At 56.4% G+C, this 23,134-nt stretch overlaps 1 protein-coding gene across 1 annotated transcript; it reads right to left on the reverse strand.

The window, feature by feature from the left end:
- Positions 1-1,324: 1,324 nt before the first annotated feature.
- DRG2 (developmentally regulated GTP binding protein 2) lies at positions 1,325-22,161 on the reverse strand. The gene is made up of 13 exons (XM_060647112.3): positions 21,979-22,161; positions 18,086-18,246; positions 13,425-13,514; positions 12,715-12,775; positions 10,691-10,781; positions 9,962-10,034; positions 9,776-9,866; positions 8,821-8,918; positions 8,335-8,411; positions 6,560-6,648; positions 5,714-5,772; positions 2,465-2,518; positions 1,325-2,101 (listed from the first exon to the last, which is right to left on the reverse strand). Exons 1-13 carry the CDS (start codon positions 22,040-22,042, stop codon positions 2,015-2,017), a joined length of 1,095 nt encoding a protein of 364 aa, XP_060503095.1. The 5' UTR covers positions 22,043-22,161; the 3' UTR covers positions 1,325-2,014.
- Between the last annotated feature and the right edge of the window lie 973 nt (positions 22,162-23,134).

Consider the following 23,134-nt stretch of genomic DNA (forward strand, 5'->3'; position numbering starts at 1 on the left):
AATGCCTGCCCTGAGCCCGTAGCCTGGGGACGCCCAGACCTCTGGCCTCATCTCCCACCCTTTCGCAGCCAGCTTGGCAGACAGAATGGGCCTGGATCTGATGCTCTGCGAACACAGGCAGGCCCCTTCCCTAACTGTAAGGCAAGAAGTGGCAGTGACCATCACCCAGGCAGAAATGCTTACTTGGGACCTCATGGCCAGGCCTTGTGGCAGTCGGGAGAAGGGCTGAAGTCAGCCACTGAGTACTCACCTGTCTTGGCATACCACCGTTACTAAGAGGGGGGCTGTATGGGCATCATGCCCGCTTTATGGATGAAGAAACTGAGGCCCAGGGAAGCACCTCACAGTGAGTTAGGGGCAAGGCCCAGCTCTCCCACTGCCCCCTCCCTTCTTCCCCTCGCGGCAACCTGTGGGGAGGTACTTGGGGCAGACCCCAAGGGCCCTGGGCCGGGGTCTTCTTACCTGAGTCCTGTGGCCTGCTCCCTGCCTGCATGCCGCCTAACGGGGGTCCTGTGGCTGGCCCCAGGAGCATGGCCAGCCTAGCAGAGCAGCTCAGTGTTGCGGGGAAGGGAGGCCCAGCCCACCACGCCGACCGCCTGGGGCCCCATGTATATTTAATGATGTCTATTATTCCTGTTTTGTCTCCGGAAAGGAGCCTGAGCAGCTGACAGAGGAGCCAAGAACAGCCTGGAAAGCTGGGCAGTGGGCCTGCTCCACACTCCAGCTGGATCTGAAGACCCCAGGGGAGCCCTCTGTGCCTCCTGCCAGCCCGGTGCCTGGTAGCCCCACAAAACCTGTTACCATTCACTCCCAAGAGGCACACCTCCTCCAGGAAGCCTCCCCTATGGCCCAGAAGACCCAGCTGGGGTCCGAATCCCAGCTCTGCACTTAGAAGCTGTATAAGCCCAGGGCAAGGTGCTGCCCCTAGAGAACAGGCTGCTGTGGAGACAGCTCCACACCGACCGTGGCACGCAGCGAGGACTCTCCAGGCCAAGGCCTGTCCACCTCTGCCTTCCGAGGCAACGGGTCTTCTACCCAGCCACTTTGCTCTCCCCTGTGAGTGCTCAAGGACCTTCTGGGGATGCAGCTTACCTTGGCAGCCAGGCCCGGCCTCGGGAGGTGCCACACGGAGAGCCCACAGCCCCCGGCCAACCTTCTAGGGCAGAGACCGCCCTGGAAGACCCCACATTTTCCTATGTACCCCGGACTTGGGCCTGCTCTTCCCCAAACCAGGCACCACCCCCCTCTGGTCATCACGCTCGTTGCTGGCCCTGACCCAGCCTGGCCACAGACTTCACCAAACCGACAGAATTGTCCTCAGTCGGAACAGGAATTGTTTTCACTCTTTATTTCAGAAAGGAGCGCGGAGACCAGGGGCTTAGAGAAAAAAATACAGAAACCAAAAGCCAAAGCCTCTGCTCCAGGTGTCCCTGCAGGCTCTGGGTCCTGGGGTCCGTGCTGGGCAGGGGCTGCCCTCGGAGGGCAATACTTAGGACTCCTCAGGCTGAGGAAGGCATGAGCTGGGGCTTACAGCCACCACGAAGCAGCCTGGGGTGGGGCCGAGGGTCTGTCCTGGGAGGCGCCCTCCCCAGGTGCCAGCAGGCTCTAAAGGGCCAAGGTGCAACAACAGTAACTACGGCTTCCAGGGACCCGGGCAGGGTCAGCTCCTAGCCCCAGCACCAAGCAAGCCATCGATGTCCGGCCCCGGCTGTGGGGCAGCGGGCAACTTGCTCCCCCCGTGCCTGAAGGGGGCCAGGGGTAGGGTTCCAAACACGAGGGGCCAGTCTCATGGGAGATGCCACCAGACCAGCCCAGGTCCCCCAACCATGTCCCTTTGCCCCAACACTCTTCATCATCTGCCTACTGAAGAAACTTCTGGAGACAGCAGAGACTTGAGAGACCCCTTCCTGGGGTGTATGTATTTGTATTTTTCCTGTTTGGGCTTTGGTGCGTCCTGCTGGGGCCGACTCCCCAGGGAGGCAGGGCGGGCAGGCAGGGCGCCCAGCAAGAGGTACTACTTCTTGACAATCTGGATGACATCTTCGTGCTCCATGGTGTGGGTCAGGCCCACCCGCTGCGGGCTGTACTTGGTGCTGGTGCCCTAGGTGGGGAACAAGGCAGAGGGGCCCTGTCAGCCTCTGCACTGAGCAAGGCCAAGGCTGATAGCTATTACAGGAGGAAGGTGGGTGGGTGTACACGTTACGGGGATAGGTGAATGCCAGAGGCTGAGTGGGGGCCCCATCACTGGCAACACCCCCCCCCCCCCGCCCCCAGACAGGAGGATGTCCCCAGTGGACTGGCCATCCCCGGATCCCAAGATGGGAGAGGCCCAAGTCCAGTACGGGTCACCACGCACACCCCGTAAACTGGGACACCACGCGGAGTGGCATGAACGCCTTGCTTCTGCCTAACCCGGAGGCTATGCTGGGCATGACCCCGGCCCTCCTCCTTCTCAGAGACTCACCCACACCAGCGCGTACTTGAACTGGCTGGCAAGTGACCGGTGGATGCGGTGGCACTGGGGGACGGGAGAGGGTAACGGTGAGATGAGTACCAAACCCACCGAGCCTAGCCACACACCCAAGCCCAAGGCCTCCGCCAAGCAGCAGTCCCCAAGGCAGGTGCTCACACAGCACTGGCCTTGTGAACACCACAGGCTCAGTCCACAGGCGGTCTCGTGCATGGCTGCAGGCTCTTCTGATACTCCCACTTCTAGGTTGGCCCAAAGGCCATGGAGCTCACTAGAAACGTTCTCGAAGCCATCAGAAGGTCTGGACCTGGCTGTCGGCAGGCTTCCGCCGGCCTTGCCTGAATGCCAACCCTGACAGATGCTCCTTCAGACGGGTGACGGTAGTTTTCAGGTCACCCCACCTCAGCCTGGAGTCACCATGCCTGGCCACTGTCCCCTGTGACCTGGAGCCTCCCACCCATGACATCATCCACCTCCACCTCAGGAATCCCAGAGCTCTTAAAGGAAGCTGGAAGGAGGGGAACTTGCAAGGGCGGCCAGCTCTTTCCCGGAGGCTGGGGGCCCCGGGTTGCGCAGGGGAGGGGGGCTGGGGAGACAGCTTCTGTGGGGACGCTGAGCCTATAAGAACATTTCCTGAGCACATACGGGCAGCCGACCTGACGGGGCCTCCTCTAGGTGGCCGTGGTGGCCAGGACACTGCTGCCAGTAATGAGCACAGAGACCCACACAAGTGGTTCCAACGCTATTTTCTAGAGCAGAGAATGAAATCCGCCGGCCCAGCGGTCGTCTCTGGGTTTTATGTCCTCCTCAGCTTGACCCACAACAATGGAGCAGGGCCGCACCCCCGCAAGGACTCCCCTGGGACCCTGACAGCTTTGGGAGCACGGAGCGGGTGCTCCTGCCCTCGAGGCAGACAGGGCGTGCGCCCTCCAGCCTGCCACAGGCCCCACCGCACCCTAGTGTCTGTGACACTAGGAGCCATTTACCACGGGGCTCGGAGAACTTTCTCCGCACTCGCATCTCTAGCAATGGGGGACAACGGCAGGTCACGGACAGCCGTCTTTTCTACTATGGGAAAGAACGTGTCGTTCGACGACAGGAAGACCACTGCTGCTCAGTGCCCACTGTACCCCCCCCCCTCTTGAGAGCCCTGCAAGGTCCTCTCTGCCTTGGGGGCTTACGGCCCACGACCCTTTTGGAAGCGAGGCCTTTGTCAGCTCTCACTGAATCCGTACCGGGGCCTAGGCTGGGTGCATCGCAAAGGCCCTGGGGGTGGGGGTTCAGTTACCCCCAGATGAGGAAACTGAGGCACAGGGAGGCTGACACAGGATGGGGGAGAACCAGAACATGACCCTCGGTCTGCCTGGCTCCACTGTCTACCTGGGGCCCCGCTGCCAGCATCCAGGATGGCCTGTACTATACTCTGTGGCATCTGGGACAGTTGGGTGTCCCGGGAGGGAAGCACCTGTGGGGAGGGTGAGCAGGGAGGAGGAGGCCAGTCCAGGCTCTGGAGCAAGGCCCCCAGAGCCCCTCCCCTACCCCACTGGACCCTTGTCACCTCCTACCCCTGTGCAGCTGATGACAAACAGCCAGCATTCCCCACACTCACCCCTGCCTCTGGGCCTTTGTACCTATTAGTCCCACCGCCTGGAAAACCCTCTCCTACTGCTATCTCCCGCTTTTCTTCCCGGGAGTGGCTGAAGTCCTACATCCTCTTGGGCAAGCAGCCAGGGCCTGAGAGGGTTGAGGAAAGTACCCACAGAAGGTGCAGGGTAACTCCACAGAGGGCCAGCACATGGGGGCACCCGTATCGACAGCTGCCGGGTCCCCAAGAGATACCGCAGCAGTCACAGGTTCCCCAAGAGACACCTCAGCAGTCACAGGTTCCGAAATAGGCCTGCAGCGGCAGGGACGCCCCCCCCCCCGCCCCGCCCCCGTCATGAGGAGTGATCTAAGGGATGCGGCTCCTGCCAGGCGTGCTAGCGTTCAAGGCCGAGCCCTGTCCTTTTGCATCAGGAACCTCTAGCTGGCAGAGGCCTCGGGCTGGGCTTGCTGACTGAATGCACGCATGAGCCCAGACGGCAGGCTGGCCCACCACTTGTCCACAGTACACATCCTGAGAAGAAATGAGCTAGATGGAAAACAAACCCCCAAAAAACCAAAGCCTAAGAAGTTGCCTGTGTCGACCTGGAGTATTGTTCCAGGCGCTTGAGCCATCATTTGCTCCCGCAGGGCCCAATACACCTCTGAAAAAGATGGTGCAGGGTCACATTGAAGGGACAGGTGACAGCTGTGCCTGCAACAAAACTCTAGACACAGAATTGCACCCTCCTCTCCCTGAGCCCACAGGCTCAGCCCAGAGCCCCTCTGCCTCAGGACCTTTGCATACCTTGCACCCCTGCCTAGGAGGGCTTCCACCACCCCTAAATCTTCACTGTCAGGTCCTACTTGGTCTACAGGCCCCCATGAGGACACCTCCCCCCAAGACCACCTGGCCTCTCTGTGTAGACTCAGGGTCACTCCCCGTTCCCTTACTTTGTTCCACTCCCCCTTATGTGTGACTGCTTAGCTCTGGGATTGGGTATTTGGCATCTTTGACCCCGATGGACCCTGTTCTGGCAGGAACCGGGGCTGCTTTATCGTTGGTGCTCGATAAATGTGTGTTGAGTGTAAAAAGCAATCAAAGCCATCCTGGGCTGGGGGGCAGGATGTGGGAGCAGGGAGGGCTGCTGGGGGCTGACTGAGGGACAGGAAGCCAGAAGGGGCCGAGGGCATGGAGGCAGTAGCTCTGAGCCATAGGCACCGGGGAAACACAATGTGGAGTGACAGCACAGAAACGCCCCAGGGCAGTGGCTCTACCTGACGAACACCTGCACAGCTGTGGCTCTGAGCCTGCAACACCCAGATGTGACAGGACAGCGACGACCACCGCTTCCTGGACACCTTCCAAGTGCCAGGCGGCACGCTGACTATTCACACGCTGGACCTCCTTCAACCCCGCCCTCTAACCACCACTGGGGTAAAAAGTGCCAGCCCTGCCGGCGGGAGAGGCCTGGTGGCTTCATACGCAGCAAGGAAGGGGGCCCGGGATGCAACCCCAGGTCTAACTCCAGAGCCCGCGCTGGGCCACTCTGCTATTGAGCCGGCGGCATCTAAGAGTCAATGGGAGAACCTCAGCAAAACCCCGCAGCAGGGACAGAGAGCTCCCTGACCCCACTGTCCCGACAGGTCTCGGCAACTCACCACGTGCTCCACGGAGGCCCCTTTCCGGAGGATGATGGCATCTGTGAAGTCCGGCCTCTCTGCAAAGGTAGAGGGAGGCAACCACAGTTACGGCCCTAAGCTGCTCTGTGCCCTTCCATCAGGGGACAGAGGCCCTTCCAGCCCCTTCCAGCCTTGGCTCAACCTTCCCCTCACTATTTGGCACACTTGCCCTACAGGTCCTCTTGCAGGGTTCTACAACCTTGACTTTAACACAGAAAATAAAAATAAACCCACATCCAGGAGGGCCGGCAACCCGGTCAGCCATGAGAATAAGTCCAGCCACGTGAAGCATCTGGATGGAACTGGTAAGACATGGCAGCCAGCTGCCGGGGACCGGTCAGAGCTGCTACATCTCCTCCCTTGCCGACAAGGTCAAGGCTGATGCAAAGTGCCAGAACTCAACTGCAAGGTCACAGGGTGTGTGAGGTGTGCAACCAGGGGGAGGGGACAGAATGAAGGTTCCTGTGTATTCACTGGCCTGACCCAGGGGGCGTGCTCCTGCTCGAGGAGGCTGGGAGGGGGGTTACTACTGTAGCCAGTGGGGAACCACAGGACAGCCTCTATCCCACTGCCCCTCCCGGCCTCAGCTCCCAAGGAATTCATCAAGACCAGCAGTCCCAGGAAGTGGCCCTCTGTACTGTAAAGGCTCAGCCGAGGTCTCTAGCAGCCTGGGGTAGAGGGCGGTGGCAATTCCGAGATGGGAGAAAAGCTGAGATCTATACGGGACAGGCTGAGCCAGGGGCACAGCGTCCACACGCAGAGCGTGGCCGCCCTATGGGAGGGTGAGGCTCAGCCTGTTTCCTGGGCCACAGCCGCCTAACTCACGTCCTCTCTTCTTGGTGTAGATGCAGGTCAGGGCCAAGTACTCCCAAAGCACCTCAAGCAAGTAGTCCAGGTTCAGCTTCATGCCGCAGCTGCCAGGGAGGAAAGCGGCCGGTCAGAGTAGCCCCATGGGCTCTGTTCTCGACAGTGAGAAACTGCTTTCTCACTGTTGCAGGGGACAGCCTCCATCTGGCTGGCCCGGGGACAGAGGCCGGCGTGGCCCATATGGGAGCCGTGGGGAACTGAGCCTGTAGTTCCGAGGGCGGCTCGACACTTCAGCTGCCAACACCTCCGGCCACCACCACGGTCACGCCCAGCAGAGCTCAGCAGTCTCTCCTGGCGGTCCCGTTGGCATCTGTGGAGGGCACGTGGCATCTCTGAGGGACACAGGGAGCCAGGAGGTGGGGCTTCCCTCCTGACACCTGCTGGAAGGAGAATGCTGAGCACAGCTCAGCCCAGGGGGGGTTTTGTTGAGGGGGTGGCTCCTGGCTTGATCGTTTGTAGAGGCATGAGCCTGAGCGGGCACCTTGACCTCCACTGACACGCCGTTGGCATAGCAAATGAACGTGTGGTGAGGAGGTGACCTCACGCCCTGAGAACTGGCACATCCTTGGGCAGCCCCTGAAGGCAGCCTGGGATATAGCGGCAGGAGAGGAACTGAGGCGGTCTTTCAGGAGGGATGCCAGCACTCTCCTGCTCTTGGCGGTAGCTGGCAACGCCTGGGAGGGGGTCCGGGACCCTCACCCATCATTTGCACCAGTCACCCTGCCCCCTTGGCCGCCCAGCATCTGGTTCCCCGTAAGCCCTGCCTCAGTGTGAAGCTACAGACTGCCTTGTGATAGCCGGGAAGCCAGAGAGCGGAGCACACAGGTCGGGCTGCTCCCAAGGAGGAACTTGCAAGGACACTGAAAAATGAACTACAGGGGTGTCTGGGTGGCTCAGTCGGTTGAGCGTCCGACTTCGGCTCACATCATGATCTCGCGGTTCGTGAGTTCGAGCCCCGCGTGGGGCTCCGTGCTGACAGCTCGGAGCCTGGAGCCTGCTTCGGATTCTGTGTCTCCCTCTCTCTGCCCCTTCCCCGCTCACGCTTTGTCTCTGTCTCACAAAAATGAATAAACGTTAAAAAAAAAAAATGAACTACAGTCCCTAGGACCCACCGCTCCAAGGAGGGCAAGGATGCCCCCCACCCCCCACCCGAGGACTTAACTTCCCTCTTCCCTCTGCCATGCAGTGGTAGCCGCATCTTCTGGAGGATTAGGAGCAGCTGGCTCACACCCTAGGAATCTCTTAAAACATTTTTTTTAATGTTTATTATTTTTGGGAGACTGAAAGCACAAGCAGGGGAGAGACAGAGAGAGAGGAAGACGCAGAATCTGAGGCAGGCTCCAGGCTCCGAGCTGCCAGCACAGAGCCCGATGCAGGGCTTGAACTCACGAACTGTGAGATCATGACCTGAGCTGAAGTCGGACGCTTAACCGACTGAGCCACCCAGGCGCCCCTTGGGGTTTCTGAGGTCTGCAGTTAACTACTAAGCTACGGAGCCTGTTAACAATTCTTATCCATTTACCTTGGTGGATGAAATCCTTCTGTTATCTTAACCAGAGCCCATCCCACATCATCCACTCCGCCCAGGCCGATCCAGGGTAGGACCAGGCCAAGGTCAAAGCCGTTACTAAGATGGTCTACTCTGGCCTGGGTGCGTGTGGGGGCTCTGCCTGGCCAACGTGGTGGGGAGGCCTGACGGGCTCACACACACAAGAAGGAGTTGGGACCCTCACCTGATGACCACACTGTTGGGCTTCCGGGCCAGGCGGTCTACTTCTTCCATGGAGATCTGGTCAATTTTGTTATAAACCTGGGATTGAGAAGATGGAGGTGGGTGTCAGGGAAGGAAAAGAATACAGTAGTGCAGGAACCGGGTCCCCAAATGCCACGGCCCTGCCCACAGTGCCTCCCTCCGCGTGCCGGAACACAACAGGGGCAGGGGCCGATGCCAGCGTCCTCCCTCCCCTGCTGCCTCAAGGGTGGGGAAACGGTGCAGGGTTCTGGGACCGCTGTCCCTCCCCAGAAGGGAAGGCTGGGATAGAACCCGGTGTCAAGCTAGGGAGGTCTGCAAAACTCATGCAGCCGCCAGGGAAGAGGGGCAGGGGGGTGAAGGCAGCTCCATGCTCTTCTTGCCCCTCTGGGAAGCTTGTCTCCCATCTGGGTCACCCCGGGGCCAGCTCCGCCCCCACATGTGCACCCTAGGGCCCACTGCCACTTACATACAAGCAGGGCATGTACACCCGGTTGCCCACGATCACATCGATGAACTCATCCGGGGAGCAGTCTTCTCGGAAGAGCACCTCTGCGTTGAAGATCTCTGAGGGGCTCGGATTAAGGGCCACCTGAGCACCAGCAGCCACCAGCGCCCCCGCAGGAGAGGGGCCCGGACAGCCAGTTAGGAAACACAGTGCCGAAAGGGACCTCGGAGGTCGTCTGCTTTGGAGGTTTTACAAGCTTTTGAAGTTTGGGGACTGCCCTCGTTGTTTTTCAAAAGGAGCCACGATACATAAAGTTTCAATCAGTGGTTTCAATCTTTTCCATTAGGCGAGAAGAAAAATGGACTTGCCAGAATCCCCAAAGCACCTCAGTGGAACCCCAGGCTTCGGTGCCAGGAGCACTGTCTGCAAGCATTGGTCTAACCCAGCTTCCCTCGTGCAAAGCTCTCCTCTGGAGGCTTGCATACCTGCAGTGACAGGGGCCTCATCACCCTGCACACAGCCTGTCCCAAGGTGACTTCTTCACATGCTGAGCTGCTCTGCCTCTGGGGCCCTGCCCTGTCCTCCAGCACCCCCGACAACCAGCCAGGCCCCTGGTTCTTCCTGAGGCTTCCCCAGGCCAGGAACCCCCAGTCCTCGGGCGCTGTTTCCCTCACCATCTCCTCTTCCTTCCAGACGTGACTGGCTGCCCGTGCCTAGTACTTGCCAGGGAGTTAGGAAGCCACTGCTGAGTTCACGGCTCTGGCCCAGCCAGCCTGCAGCTTGGTGAGCACGGAGGCAGGGGGGACAGGAAGTGTCCCATGTCACTACCGCTTTCCTGGCAGTCGCTCGGATGGAGCCGGGGTGGCCTGGGGTGGTCTGTGATCATCCTGGGCCGCAAGGCCTCCCTCCTGTCTCGGGTGGCCCCTCCCCTGCCCTGAGGGCTCTGGGCCCTCCCTTGCTGCTTTTGGGAGGATACTGTACTCATGCAGAATCAGCTGCACCAGCTTTTCTGAGCACTGGGTCAGTGTGACTGTGGAGTTAAAGGAGATGCCACCACCTTTCTTGGGCTGGAGGAGAGAGGAAAGGAGAGCGGCTCACAAAGGGGCAGCTGCAATCATCCCAAACCCGCCCGTGCCTGGCCTCCTGGTGAGGGGGGCCTCACCTTGAAGTAGATGTTGGGCTTGTGCTTGTTGAGGCGGATACCCACTGATTCCAGCTCCTTTTCCAGCAGAGACCTGGGTAGAACCCCCACGAGCCTTCACAGGTGTCCAGAGGCAGGCCAAACGGCTTCCCTGTTACACAGGAAGCCCCTGCCCTTCCAGAGGGAGGCCAATGCCCTCCTACCCACCACTGGGAACCCAGAACGTTCCTTCTCAACAACCCAAAGCCGCCGAGGAGCCTCTGGACCTTCTGCCCGGTTCGAGGGAGACTGGCTGGGCCTGCGACTGGCACGCAGAGGCAGGCCTGCTGTGCCCCTTAGCCAGCAGGTCAGGGCATGAATAAGGCTTCTGTTGTTTGGGCCTGGGCTCCCACTGGGTTCTGGGCAGCAACTGAGGCACCTTGGCCTCTGCAGGCAGGCGCCAGAGCCAGCATGGGGCTCACGGATGACACAGGCTTCAGTCGGTGCAGCGTACCACAGTCCCCAGCCTCCAGACATCTCCAGGCCAGATGTAAGCCACTCAGAGAGGACGCTCCAGGCTGACTGCACGGGTTTAGCCTGTGGACAGTCCTGCTGCTGCTCCCACGTGTGAGAGGCCCAAGCGCCCCTGGATCACCCATCACGATCAGGGACACAGCAGCTGGAGCCACAGTGTCCTACCAGCATGCCCAGGGATCCCCACCGCCCCCCAGACATGTTAGCCTGCCCCACCCCCCACACTCCCCTGCAGACCTCTGCACTTCTCCCTTAGTGGCATCCAGCATCATGATGACGACGTCAGCCGTGCGTGCCACAGCAATCACCTGCCGGCCACGACCTTTCCCTGGACAGGTGGAAGGGACACGGTTACACAGTGACATAGGCACAACCCGTGTGACCCCCACCCAGGCCACGGAGCCCCAGACTCCTGTCCTCCACAGACCCATCATGGTCTCTGCCATATGCCAGCCCCTGGCTGTGATTTCCTTGCCATTTTTCACTAATCCGTGTGCTGTTTTACTCATGGAGACTTGTTTTAGAAGATAATCTGACATCCCCACCTCAGGAGAAGTAACATTCTCCTCCTGTCCCTACCCTGCAATAGGCCACACGCTAAGTGCTTCGTGAACATTTCCTCACAACCACCCTATATAGTCAGTGTTATCAAGCCCATTTTATAGATGAGAAAACTGAGGCTTGGTTTGGAGCTCATCACTTGCCCAAGATTACAAAGCTAGTGTGCTATCAGGATTTGAACATGTCTGCCCTTTCTGGAAATGGGGCGATATAACCCACCCCCAATCCAAGGGCTGCAGAAAGGATCACATGAGACACCACAGGAAGAGGTACTTTAGGAACTGCCACACAAAGGTCAGACCATGTGGTTATTGCACCACCACAGAAGTCAGGCGCCTTGCCAAGGTCACAGCACTAGGATCCAGGTAGTGTAGATTTCAACCATGATCTGCCTCCCTCTTTGGAGAATGGGGGGCTGGGTCCAGTGATCTTCACAAGCCAGGGGCCTCCTGTCACTACCAAACGTACTTCCCCCACAGGGGCCAGACCACACCAGGCCCCATGATGCTGCCTGGGACAGCAGGTTCCTGGGGGACCATCACCATTTCCACCAGCCCAATTCAAGTAGCCGGGACTGTGCCCTGATGGGGGCAGTGGGGTACGGAAACGTGCAGAGGAGATGGCAACTGGACCCCCAGGGAGGAGGTCCCACTGCCCAGCCTGGACAGGGTTGCTAAACCAGAGAGGTGGGCACCAACCCTGGCCCTGCCACTTGATGGGCGAAGAGTCGTTTAGGGCAGACCCTTTCCCTGTCTGTCCCTGCGGTTCCTCCTGGCTATGAAAGGGAAATAATGACACTTCCTAAGTCACAGGACTATGTGAGGATTAAGTGAGATAATGGTCAGCGCAGAGCCCGGCACTTAGCCAGTGCTGGATAACCATCAGCTGGTTACCGTGTCCGCAGTGCTGCAGGAAGCCACCAGAAGCCACAGGCATGTTCCTATCTCAGAAAACAAAGACAAGGGGCGCCCGGATGGCTCAGTCAGTTGAGTGTCCGGCTCTCAGTTTCGGCTCAGGTCATGATCTCACAATTTCATGGGTTCAAGCCCCACATCGGTCTCTGTGCTGACAGCACGGAGCCTGCTTGGGATTCTCTGTCTCTCCCTCTCTCTCTGCCCTTCCCCCAGTCACACTGTCTCTGTCTCTCTCAAAATAAGTAAATAAACTTAAAAACTTAATAAGTAAAAAAACTTAAAAAAATATTTAAAAAAGCTTAAAAAAATAAACCTAAAAAAAGTTAGTAAATAAACTTAGTACATAAACTTAAAAATAAACGTAAAAAAAAAAAACAACCCTTTTCTTAAAAAAAAACAAAACAAAGACAAAACAAAGGACAGGGCCCCAGGACTAGGAGCACGGCCTGAGCTAGCCAGCTGGTAAGGGGCCAGTCCTTGCAGGGGTCTGTCCAGGGACACGCCACGGAAGTGGGAACTCAAACCTGCCACGTAAGCTACACGACCTTGGACAGGTCCCTTCACCTTGCCGGGCCTCAGTCTCCTCGGCTTTAATACGGGGCCTGCCAGGACCGTATGAGGCCAGAGTCCCTGAAGCACAGGGCACTGAACCCACCCCTACCCGTTGAGCCCTGCAGCCATGTCCAATTTTAACGGTGAGGCCAGTACAGCAAATCCCTACAGAAGAGGACGGGCTGGGGTGCAGAGATCCACCCTGTTTCCCACCTGCCGGTTCCCACTCCCTACCTTGTGCTGCACCTTCAATGATCCCAGGAAGGTCCAGCAGCTGGATATTGGCTCCTTTGTACTAGGATGCGGAGGAGAAGGGAAGGTGAAGAGGGGTGACCGTGGGAAGGGCTTGCCTGAACCCAGGACCCCCACTCTGGCCTGCAGCTCAGGGGCTCTGGGAATCCCAGGGCTCAGCCTCGGGGGCCAGGTCCAAGCCTGCTCAGTCTGGCACAGCTCCAGCTCCAGATCCTGCAAGCTGAGGAGCCCCCAGGCACAGACTCTGGAGTTTTTGTAATCCTACCCACCCATCACTGATGGTTAACAGCACCTTACAAAAATATCACTTCACCGCGGAGGCTCTGGGCCACAGGACCCCAGCTACCCGAGGCGTTGAAGCTTCACAGGAAACAGAGGGATACAGCCAACCACCACCAAGTGACCCAAGCCGGGGTGGCGCAGGCCAGTGGAGCATAAAGGGGCACCAACAAGAGCGGCCAGGTGCTGGCCGGACTCCCGGAACCAGTCAGGGTTCCAGGCAGGCATCTCTGGGGTCCCAGCAGCCAGAAGCCTCAGAGGTACCACTGCTTGAGAGCAAAGAAGCTCAGTTCAGAAACCCCCCTGACCCCCAACCCCTACAGGAACACCTCCACTCACGACTTACAAATATATAATCGCAAACCCAAGCATGTACCCTTTCCCCTTCTGGAATCCAGCAAACCTCGACTTACTTCAATGACTCCAGGGATACATGTCAGGGTTGTGAATTCGTAGGACGCAGCTTCGCTGGCTGTGGAGGTCATTAGACTCAAGAAGGTAGACTAGGAGGAAAAAGAGGTCATTGCAGTGAGGAGTCTTGTCCCAGCCTCCTTCGAGAATCCCCACAGGCCAGGAGCCTGCCGGATGCAGGCATCACAGAGACTCCCTCCTCTGCCTCAGGGTGGGGACCTGGGTAGCTAGAAAGAAAACAACAGCTGGAAAGGTCGCCTCTGGCTCTGCCCAGGGCAGGTAGGGCGCCAGAAGGACACTCTATTCCTTGGAGGCCTCAAGGCCCCTCTCAGGTGGACACAGGGACCTGGTTTCTAAGTGGGATCCCCAACTAAATCAGGGGCCCCTCTCTAGCTCCACCAAACCCTCCAGCCTTTCCTGGGCCCCAGAGAACTTCAAGCAGGCAACAGCCTGTGGCACTCAAAGTGGCTGCTCACCCAGGGAGGGGTGAGATATGCAAGGAGGCAGATGAGGTCTGAGACAGAGCCAGACGGCAAGAGAGGGTGCTGCCAGGCAGGAAGGGTCTTGATGGGAACATTTATGCCACGGTTCGCTGTGGGACCAGAGCCATGGCCTGGTGGGGAGTTAGAAACGTGGCTCCCCTGGGCAAGAAACTTCATCCTCTGAGCTTCAGAGTCCTCACGCATAGGCTGGCCATCTGCTCGCTCCCTACCGCATGGGGCCACGTGGCGTTAAAGATGATGAGGCGCCCGAGGCGCCAAGCCCCGAGCATGGCGAGACCACGGCGATGGATGCAGTGGCCCAGAGGGCCAGCAAAGCAGTGGGCAGAGCCAGAAGGGGAAGAAAGCCAGCCCTGGCCTCCTGCCCCCATCCTAGTCGCAGGACACCTGGAATAAAAAGTCTGAGACGCAGTTGTGACAGGGCCGCCTGGACCGTGCCCCTCACTGGCAACCGGAACGGCTGGGGGCACATCTCACTCACATATCTTCAGGCCTTGAAGGTAACACTGCCCTCGAATCCAGAAACTCTCCACCCTGGGGACCTCTTAGAAACTCGAGGAAACATAAAAACCTGGTGGGGTAGACAGGTATGGACAGGTGGGGCAGCCCGAGAGCAACGGCTGCCGAGACACTGAGTGATGGCGGCTGGACGCTAACGGAAGGCTCTCTGGCCTCTGCAGTGGGGAGGCTGGGCCCTCCCATGGCTGGAGAGCCCAGATCCCCAACAGGATGGTGGCATCTGGCCACAGGGCAGACCCTCAAGGGCATAGCCCTTGGTAAACAAGGCGGCTTCTCCCAGCCTGGGCTTCTCATCTGGAAAAGAAGTCCTCGGCAGGTTGGAAAGTAAACTCAAAATAAAAGGTGAAAACGGATAGAGTCCATGATAAACACCTGAAGAATTAAAGCCTGAAAATACTTACCTGTCACTCTGTGGGACAGCTATGATCCGACATCTTACTGGTCATATATAGGCAACCCATAAGCATTTGTCCCGCCTTTCCAGGAACTTTTTCAGGCTAACCAGACAGCAACACTGATGAGAGAAAGTGCTACTCTCGAGGAACATCAGCTAATTAGTGAGGAAGGAAGAAGAGAACTAGAAAGTCGACATCTGCAACCACTAACAAAACTCATAGGCAAGGACAATTCTCTGGTGGCAAGGACACCAAGAGGATGTCAACGGGGCCTGACTTCTGCACTCTACTGTAGTCACACCTTGCAGGGCACTTTGCAGTCCCCTGGGGGTGGGGGGGTGGGGAGGCAAACGCAACTATGCGGAGGGGAGACAGGGTATCCCTCCCCTTAACCCAGTGGTCCTGGAAATGCAACCAGCTATCAGGGGCTTTCCGGCATGGTGCAAAACGAGGTCTACCCCCTCTCCTATGTGGAACCAGGTCCCAAGTCCCAGGTGTCTACCTGACTTCCAGCTCACAGGAAGAACAATGAACACACGAAAAGGTTAAGGCACACCACAAGGAAGCAAGCAGACAAGTGCAGAGCATGGGCTTCCTGGAGGACCACTGTCCAGTCTCTTGAGAGCTAGGGTCTTGACAAAAGGGACTGTTCTAGATTAAAGCAGATGGAGGAATAATACATACAGGGGCCCCACGTGGTCCTAGAACAGACCTCCGTTTGGACAGATCAGCCGCAGAGGTCATTTTGGGGCGAGTGTTGAAATCAGGATATGGTCCAGGCATTAGATGGTTACTATGTTACTGTTAATCTTGTCTAGTGTGATAGATAGTTTGTGGCTCAGCAGGAAAATATCCTTATCCTTTAGAGATAAAGCTTAAATACTGGGGTCAAAGGTCACAAAGCATGAGGTCTGTAATCTAGTCTCAAATGGTTCAGTCAAAACAACAAAAGCCCACTCGCACACGCACACAAATACACACAAATACAAGGAGATGGAGCAATATGGCAAACTGATGGACCCAGATGGCGGGGACACTGTATTTGTTCTTTCATCTCTCCTGCAAGTTTGGAAATTTCTATTACACAAAACTGGGAAAAACGAGAAAGAGACAAAAAGACAGGGATCTGGAAACCACACCAGGACTGAAGACCGTGTGGGTGGCCAGCTGGCAGAGGGCACGGCTGGGGACAGTCCCACCTCTCCAGAGGGGCTCCTGCAGCGCCGGCTCCTCCTGAGGGGCTGAGGCGGGAGGCCCCTGCGCTGCTCGGCGTCCAGCTGAGGAGTCATAAGCACCATCACTACAGGTATCTGAGCGCTCGCCAGGTAGCCGCATGCCAAACAGGTGCTCGGGTTTGGCACGAGGGTTGAAAGGGGCAGGCTGGATGGACGCCAAGCGGCCTGGGGGGAGGGGGGTGGTCACAGTGGCTCCCTTCCAGGGCATTCATCACCCTCGGCTACAGCAACCTTCCCATCCTCATCCTACCTGCACGGATGATAACGAAAACGACGTTATTTCCCGAGCCCGCACAGATGGAGGACAGGGGGCAGTGCACCCACCCAACTGGGTACTGATAATAAGGTTCAACTGGGGTAAGAGCGTTCCCAAAGATTAAGAAGCACCTGCCTATCATCGGGAAGGAACCCTTCTGCAGACCTTGAGGCAGAGATTGGGCCAGCTCACAGCCCAGCGCGGATGCAGCATCACGTGTAGGGGTACGTGAGCAGACACTAGAGACATTCCTACTGTCCCCACATGGCGTTGGCTACAGCTCCTTTGGGGGGTAAATGGCAGTGTGCTGACGGCCATTTCTAAAACCCACACCCTAGAGCTGCTGTGCTCACTTGGCCAAACGCGTCCTCCAGAAATACCGGCTCCAGTTCACAAAGATCCACGCACAAGGGTAGGGACTACAGCACCGTGCGGGCAAACAAAAGCCTGGGGGCGACCTAGCTACCATGGCAGAGGAGGGAAGGAGCAGACTATTGATGACACTATGACCACAGTGAGGGATTCTAGGCAGCTGTTAAGAGAGGAGGTAACTCTGGGGCGCCTGGGTGGCTCAGTTGCTTAACTGTCCAACTTTGGCCGCTCAGGTCATGATCTCATGGTTCGCGAGTTCAAGCCCCGCATCAGGCTCTGTGCTGACAGCTCAGAACCTGGAGCCTGCTTCGGATTCCGTGTCTCCCTCTCTCTCTGCCCCTGCCCTGCTCACACTCTGTCTCTGTCTCTCAAAAAGGGAATAAACGTTAAAAATATATATATATTAAAAAAAAAAGAGAGAGGAGGTAACTCTAATGTATGAATGAGATGGATACCCACGGGGGAGTGAAAATGCCAGGGCCCAATGTAGCCATAATCCCATTTTCAGAGAGTGTGTGTGTGTGTGTGTTGTGTGTAGACAGAGCGCAAGATCAACTCCCACCTCCTGGGATGCACCCACCCATCATATAGGCCAAGGGGAAAACAAAACCAAACCCGTACAAAGCATAGCGCTCAGCCTGTAGTTCGCACTCGGGAAGCGAGAGCTGTTACCAACTTCCCCTGATGCTATTCCACCAGCGTCTGTCCAAGCCACCTGGTCATCGTTCCCTTGGCCTATATCTGAGCTGGGGTCCCCGCTTCCGACCTATCATCTGCGCAACAGCCAGAACGATTCTGCTACAAAGTGAGTTAACACCCAGATCTTGGTCTCTAAACAGCATTCTCAGAAGAAGAAAAGGAACCAGGGCTCCCTGGAAATAACGGCCGATTCTAGGGCTGGGGCAGGGAACATACATGATGAGCCTGAGGTATCTCGGTGGTACCAGAAGGTAAGGAAGTGGTTCAGAGCAGCCCTCCTGAACTCCCTGACATAGACTCCACCCCTGCCCTGCATATTCCTCCACAACAGTCCTCACCAGTCTTCCACTGTTTGCTTACTGTCTTTTCTCCCCTAAGAAGGGGAGCTCCGTGTGGGCAGGGACAGAACTATCTTGTTCCCTATCGTATTACCAGCGCCTCGCAGAGCCTGGCACAGGGTGTGCACTCAGTAAACGTTTGTGCATGATGGATGGGTCAGAGACTGAGCGGAGACAGGAAACAATGGTCACCAGGCGGAATGATAAAGGGATGGGACCTGATCCTGGGGGAGGCTGGGTCTTCTTGGTCCCTGGAGCGAATTCAGAAAGGCGGCACGAGGAGGCGCAGGCAGTCGTGTTCGGAAGACAGGCTGCTTCCTCCCCAAGGCCCACGCTGACCATCACTGACCTTACCCACAGAGGGAAATCCAATCAGCGCCACACGGGCGTCACCCGACTTCATGACATCGAAACCCTCTCCTTTGGATGAGGCCGATTTGGACGGTTCCAGCAGCTGGGCCCGATACTTGGCGAGTTTTGCTTTCAGCAGGCCCAGATGATACTCAGTGGCTGAAGGACGGAAAGCAAGACAGAAGGTAAGTATCCAGGGTATCCAAGCCCCGTGGGTCAGGTGCAACCCCACATACAACCAAATGCTGGCTGGAAACATCAGAACCGGATGGCAATCGTCGAGGAGATCAGCAAAGAAAACACTCCTTGTCTCAAAATGCCGCCTTAGCCTCTCACTTCATTTAGGATTACAAGCCAGTGTCCTTATTAAGACCGCATGACCCCATGTCAGCACCAGGGGACAGCACCACTCCCTGGGGCGTGCCGGAGGATGTTTTCTGTGGTCAGTGTGATGGTGAGGTCCCCATCGCCATTTACCAGACAGGGGCCAGGGACGCCAGTGGCCCTACAAAGTGTGAGTCAGTCTGGCACAGCCAAGAATTGTCCCGTGTTCCATAGGAGTTTTTCACAGCCCTAAGACACGTGTGGAGGGAAAACCTGGGTTAGGAGCACCAGGGCCTAGAGCCTAACTCTCTTTCACAAAAAGAAAACCCCAGGACATTTTCTTACAGTGTTAAAAAACACTAAAATTTCCAGGAATGCGACTGCTGTGTACGTCAAGGAAAGAGTCTAGCATGTTGTGTTTCAAACTTTACCCAGGGGTGCTCACCATCTTGGGATCCCAGGCTGTTCACAGTGATGCCTCTTGCAGGGTTGGTGACCTGAGTCACCAACATAACACACTGTGCGCTGGTGTAGATCGTGGCTAAGCCCACATACCCGGTGATTCTGCCCAGAGGTGCAAATATCTCACTTCATTATAACGTCGCTGTACCTTGGTTGTGCCCCAACATTTAAATATTGAAATAAACGCTATTTTAATTATAAATTACTTTCCTTTCGCTCTGCCTTTGTATTAGGATTAGAGCACGATACTGATTTTTCTCAAATTCGGTGTGTACAAAAGTTGCACAGTGATGGGGAGTGGTATTTCACGACAGTAAAGGTGTCACAAAATCTTCACTAGAAAAATGGGCTGTGGCTTAGTAACCTGGTCCCTCACTACTGCTCCAACATCTCCTTCCACTCTCTTTTATTTACTATATTCCAGCCACAGTGGCTTTCTTTTTGCTTCTTCGGGACATGCTGACACCCTTCGTGCCTCAGGATCTTTGCATTTGCTATCCCTTCCATTTCAATCTTGTCTTCACGGAGCCGGCTCCTTCTCGACATCTGAGGCTCAGTTCAGATGTCACCTCTTCAAAGAGGCCTCCCCTACTCAGCCGGAGGGGGCGGTGGGCAGTGTCCCGCAAAGGTAAGTAACCTGTGCTAGAATCCCACCCTATCATTCCTGGCCATTTAACTTTGGGAAAGTTCCTTAATCTTCTTGTCTATCAGTTTCTCAATTTGCAAAGCGGGGACGTTATCAGTAGTAACCACTCCACTGGATTTCTGTAAGGCTTAAAGAAAGCACTAAGAATAATGCCTAGCACCATTAAGCGCCCAGGAAAAATTGGTTATTATCATGATCCACAGTAACCCCTGCCCTTCCTCAGGCCCCCGCTCTGCTCTATGACCCTGTGTATTGTCTTCATGGCTCTTATCACCATTTGAAACTATCTTGTTTCTTTACTTCCCTCACTTAAGTGGGGCAGGATCCCCAGTCTCCCGTGGCGCAGGGCAGGCACTCAGGAAACGTCTAACAAGTGAATGAGTGAACGGATGGCAGGGAGAAGTGGCCCAGAATGGGTTTGGCAACCGTCAGGTTCATCTGGACCTTCCTGTCACCCTAGGTCGTTGAGGTTCTAAGCACCTCTTGAAGGGAAGGACTAAGTCTTAATCCTTAAATCACCTTTCCATCCCCTTTTCTACCACTGCCAAAATGGCAGCACGTCTAGCCTCCCTGCTACTTTCCTTGATTCTGTGGAGTATCATCCACAGGGCAGCTGGTGGGAGCTTTTAAAACAGAAATCAGACTATGTCTCTCCCCTGTTTAACACCCTCCACTAGCTCCCGCTGCCCTGAGAACACAATTCAGACTCTTTCCCATGACCTACGAGGCCCTACATGACTGGCCCTTTCCTTTCCCATCACTGCACTCCAGCCCCAGACCTTCAGATCCTTGAACAAGCCAAGTCCATTCCTGCCTCAGAGATGTTCGTTCCTCTGCTGGGAATAGTCTTGCCCCAGATCTTTGCATGGCTGGTACCTTCTCATTTTGGCCTCAACTCAAAATGTCCCCGCCTCATGGAGGTTTTCTCTGATCATTCACCTTAGCAGGCCCAGCCCGCCCCTCCACCCTTGCTGTGTCACCCTGGTCTGCCTTCACAGCATGTATTGCTGGATGAAACAATCTTATTTATTTGGTTGTTAGTTTACAGACTATCCACTGGAAGGTCAGCTCCAAGAGGGCAAGGATGTGCCTGCTGTGCTGATGGCCTTAACCAGAGTGCCTAGCACACGATAAGGGCTCTGTTAAGATTTACATCATGAGGGGCACCTGGGTGGCTCAGTTGTTAAGCGTCTGACTCTTGATTTCAGCTCAGGTCATGATCTCAATGTTTGTGAGTTCGAGCCCCTCGTTGGAGTCTATGCTGACAGTGCAGAGCCTGCTTAGAATTCTCTCTCTCCCCCTCTCTCTGCCCCTACCCTGCTCATGCTCTCTGTCTCAAATAAACTTAAAAAAAAAGAGTTACATAATGAATGAATGAAAGATGCCCCCAACTTCTCAGCCTCCAGAACTAAATGGAGCCGAGGAAGGACAGACACTGAGACTAGCCACCTAATATCCCCTGCTTTCTGCTCCTGCAACCCCAAAGCAGGACTGGCTAGGCACTGGGCCTCACTCGCCCTGGCCAGTCGTATCCCCCATTACTCCAGATCCTCCTTCTGTTCTAGAATGTTTTAGACCTAGAAGTCCCATGGACACACCACGCTCACCTGGACTCCCATGCTTTTGCCTCCACAGTGCCCCTCACCTGCAGTATCCTCCCCTTAAGCAGCTCAAGCCCCACCTCCTCCTGGAAGCCTTCTTGGGTGTCATCATTTGTTTCTCCCCACTGCTCTTCTCCGGTGAGCTCTTCCAGCCCTTACAATCTGAAGCCTAGATTTGATCCTTCATTATGTGCTACCTCTGTCGGGGGTTTACTCTAAATACTGAGTGCTTTCCATGTGCCTAGTACTTTGCACATGCTATCTAGTTTAACCTAGTTGTACGCTAAGATGAGACAGGGACAAATGAGGACATTGAGGCGCAAAGAGGTGAAGTGACTTTCCAAGCTTTCACGGCAGGTACTGGTGGCGCTGGAGTTCAAATCCAGGTCCGCCAGACTCGAGTCTTGATGGCCTCTGTTCCCGAGGTGCTGGGTGAAGCTGTAAAAGGGGTACCTCCTGGTGCTGGGTACCTGTAAAAGGGGTCCTCCTGGACTTGCCAGCACAAAGCGGGGCGAGCGCCAACTCCCCCAGGCCCGACCACCGGGAGACCCGGGTTTGAACCCAGACCATGCCTCTCTGGGTCAGATGCTGGCTGCGCGGTGGGATTTCTCTACTCGGTCACCTGGTCTGGCACCAAGCAGATCTCACGGGGATCGTTTGCACTTAGACCAGCGCGTTGGGACCCGGATCCTGCCTGGTCCTGCCTGCCTCGGCGCGCTGGGAGACGAGGTCACGTCTCTGGCACTTTTCTGCGGCCTTCGAGCCCGCTTCAGCTCTATCGCTGGAGTTGTTCCCCCATTTTACGGACAGGAAAACTGAGGCGGGCAGAAAGGAAGGCCCCGCCAGGCCGGCCCTCACCCTTGTTCTTCTGCGTCCGAGCGATCTCCTTCTCGATCTCGGAGATCTTCTCCAGGATCCCCATGGTGGCGGCTGAACCGGGCGCACCGACAGAGACGGCAGCGGCACCGGGAATTCCGCCCTCTCGGCGGCGGCCGAACTGCGTGCGCCCGGAAGCGCACGGAGAACAGCGTCCTCGTGCGCCCGGCGCTCCGGGATTCAGAGTCCGGGCGGCCACGTCGAGCGGAGTGCTAGACACAATTGGTTCCGCCCGCTGGGCCGGCGGGGCTGGCCTCCCCACCGTCGCCAACTAAGAACCGGGGCGGGGCCAGGATGGGCTGGGGCGGGGCCGGGGCGGGGCCAGGCCGGGGCGGGGCGGGGCCATTTTGTACTGGGCCAGGCGCGAGCTGGGCGGGATGCGAGCTTGGGAGACAAAGAGGGAATGTTGGGTGAGGAGCCCCGAACTTTGGGTTCCAAGCGCACCTGGCTCTGCTGGTGTCAAGAATCGCTGAGCTGAAAGCTTGATGGCTCTTGTTTTGTGTAGAGGTTGAAAGCGGGTCCCCCTTACCACGTTAACGAAATGTTCCAACTTAACCTTAACCACCTGCCATCAGATGCCTCCTGATGTGGTGCATTATAAAGTAGCACCTCCTACGTGGCATTCTTGCCAAAAAATACCGTATCTGAGTTTAGACACGAGGAACCATCAGACAAATGTAGAACGTGGTACGTTTTGTAAGACACGTGGCCAGGGCTCTTCAAAATTGTCAATGATTAAAGGTGCGATAGGGAGACTGTTCCAGATAAAAAAGATACTAAATACGATGTGTGGACCTTGCCTAGAATCTGGTTTAACATTTCAAAAGCAGCTATAAAAAGACATTCTTAATCCAATTGAAATTTCGACTTTGGATAGGATATTAGATATTATGGAATCATTGCTAATGTTCATGGGTATGATTATGTAGGAGAATGTCTTTATTCTTTAAAATTTTTCTTAATGTTTATTTTTGAGAGAAAGACAGAGTGCGAGCGGGGAAGGGGCAGAGAGAGAGGGAGATACAGAATCTGAAGCAGGCTCCAGGCTCTGAGCTGTCAGTACAGAGTCTGACGTGGAGCTCGAACCCACAAACTGCGAGATTATGACCTGAGCCAAAGTTGGACCCTTAACTGAGCC

Source organism: Panthera onca, chromosome E1 (assembly GCF_046562875.1).
Source record: "Panthera onca isolate mPanOnc1 chromosome E1, mPanOnc1 haplotype 2, whole genome shotgun sequence".
Lineage (NCBI taxonomy): Eukaryota > Metazoa > Chordata > Mammalia > Carnivora > Felidae > Panthera > Panthera onca.

Coding starts and splice junctions, on each gene's coding strand:
- DRG2 (XM_060647112.3), bottom strand. CDS start 22,042: ATGGGGATCCTGGAGAAGATCTCCGAGATCGAGAAGGAGATCGCTCGG. Junction 10,035..10,690: donor ACTAAGGGAGAAGTGCAGAG/GTCTGCAGGGGA, acceptor GGTTCTACCCAG/GTCTCTGCTGGAAAAGGAGC. Junction 5,773..6,559: donor CTACACCAAGAAGAGAGGAC/GTGAGTTAGGCG, acceptor CTACCTTTGCAG/AGAGGCCGGACTTCACAGAT.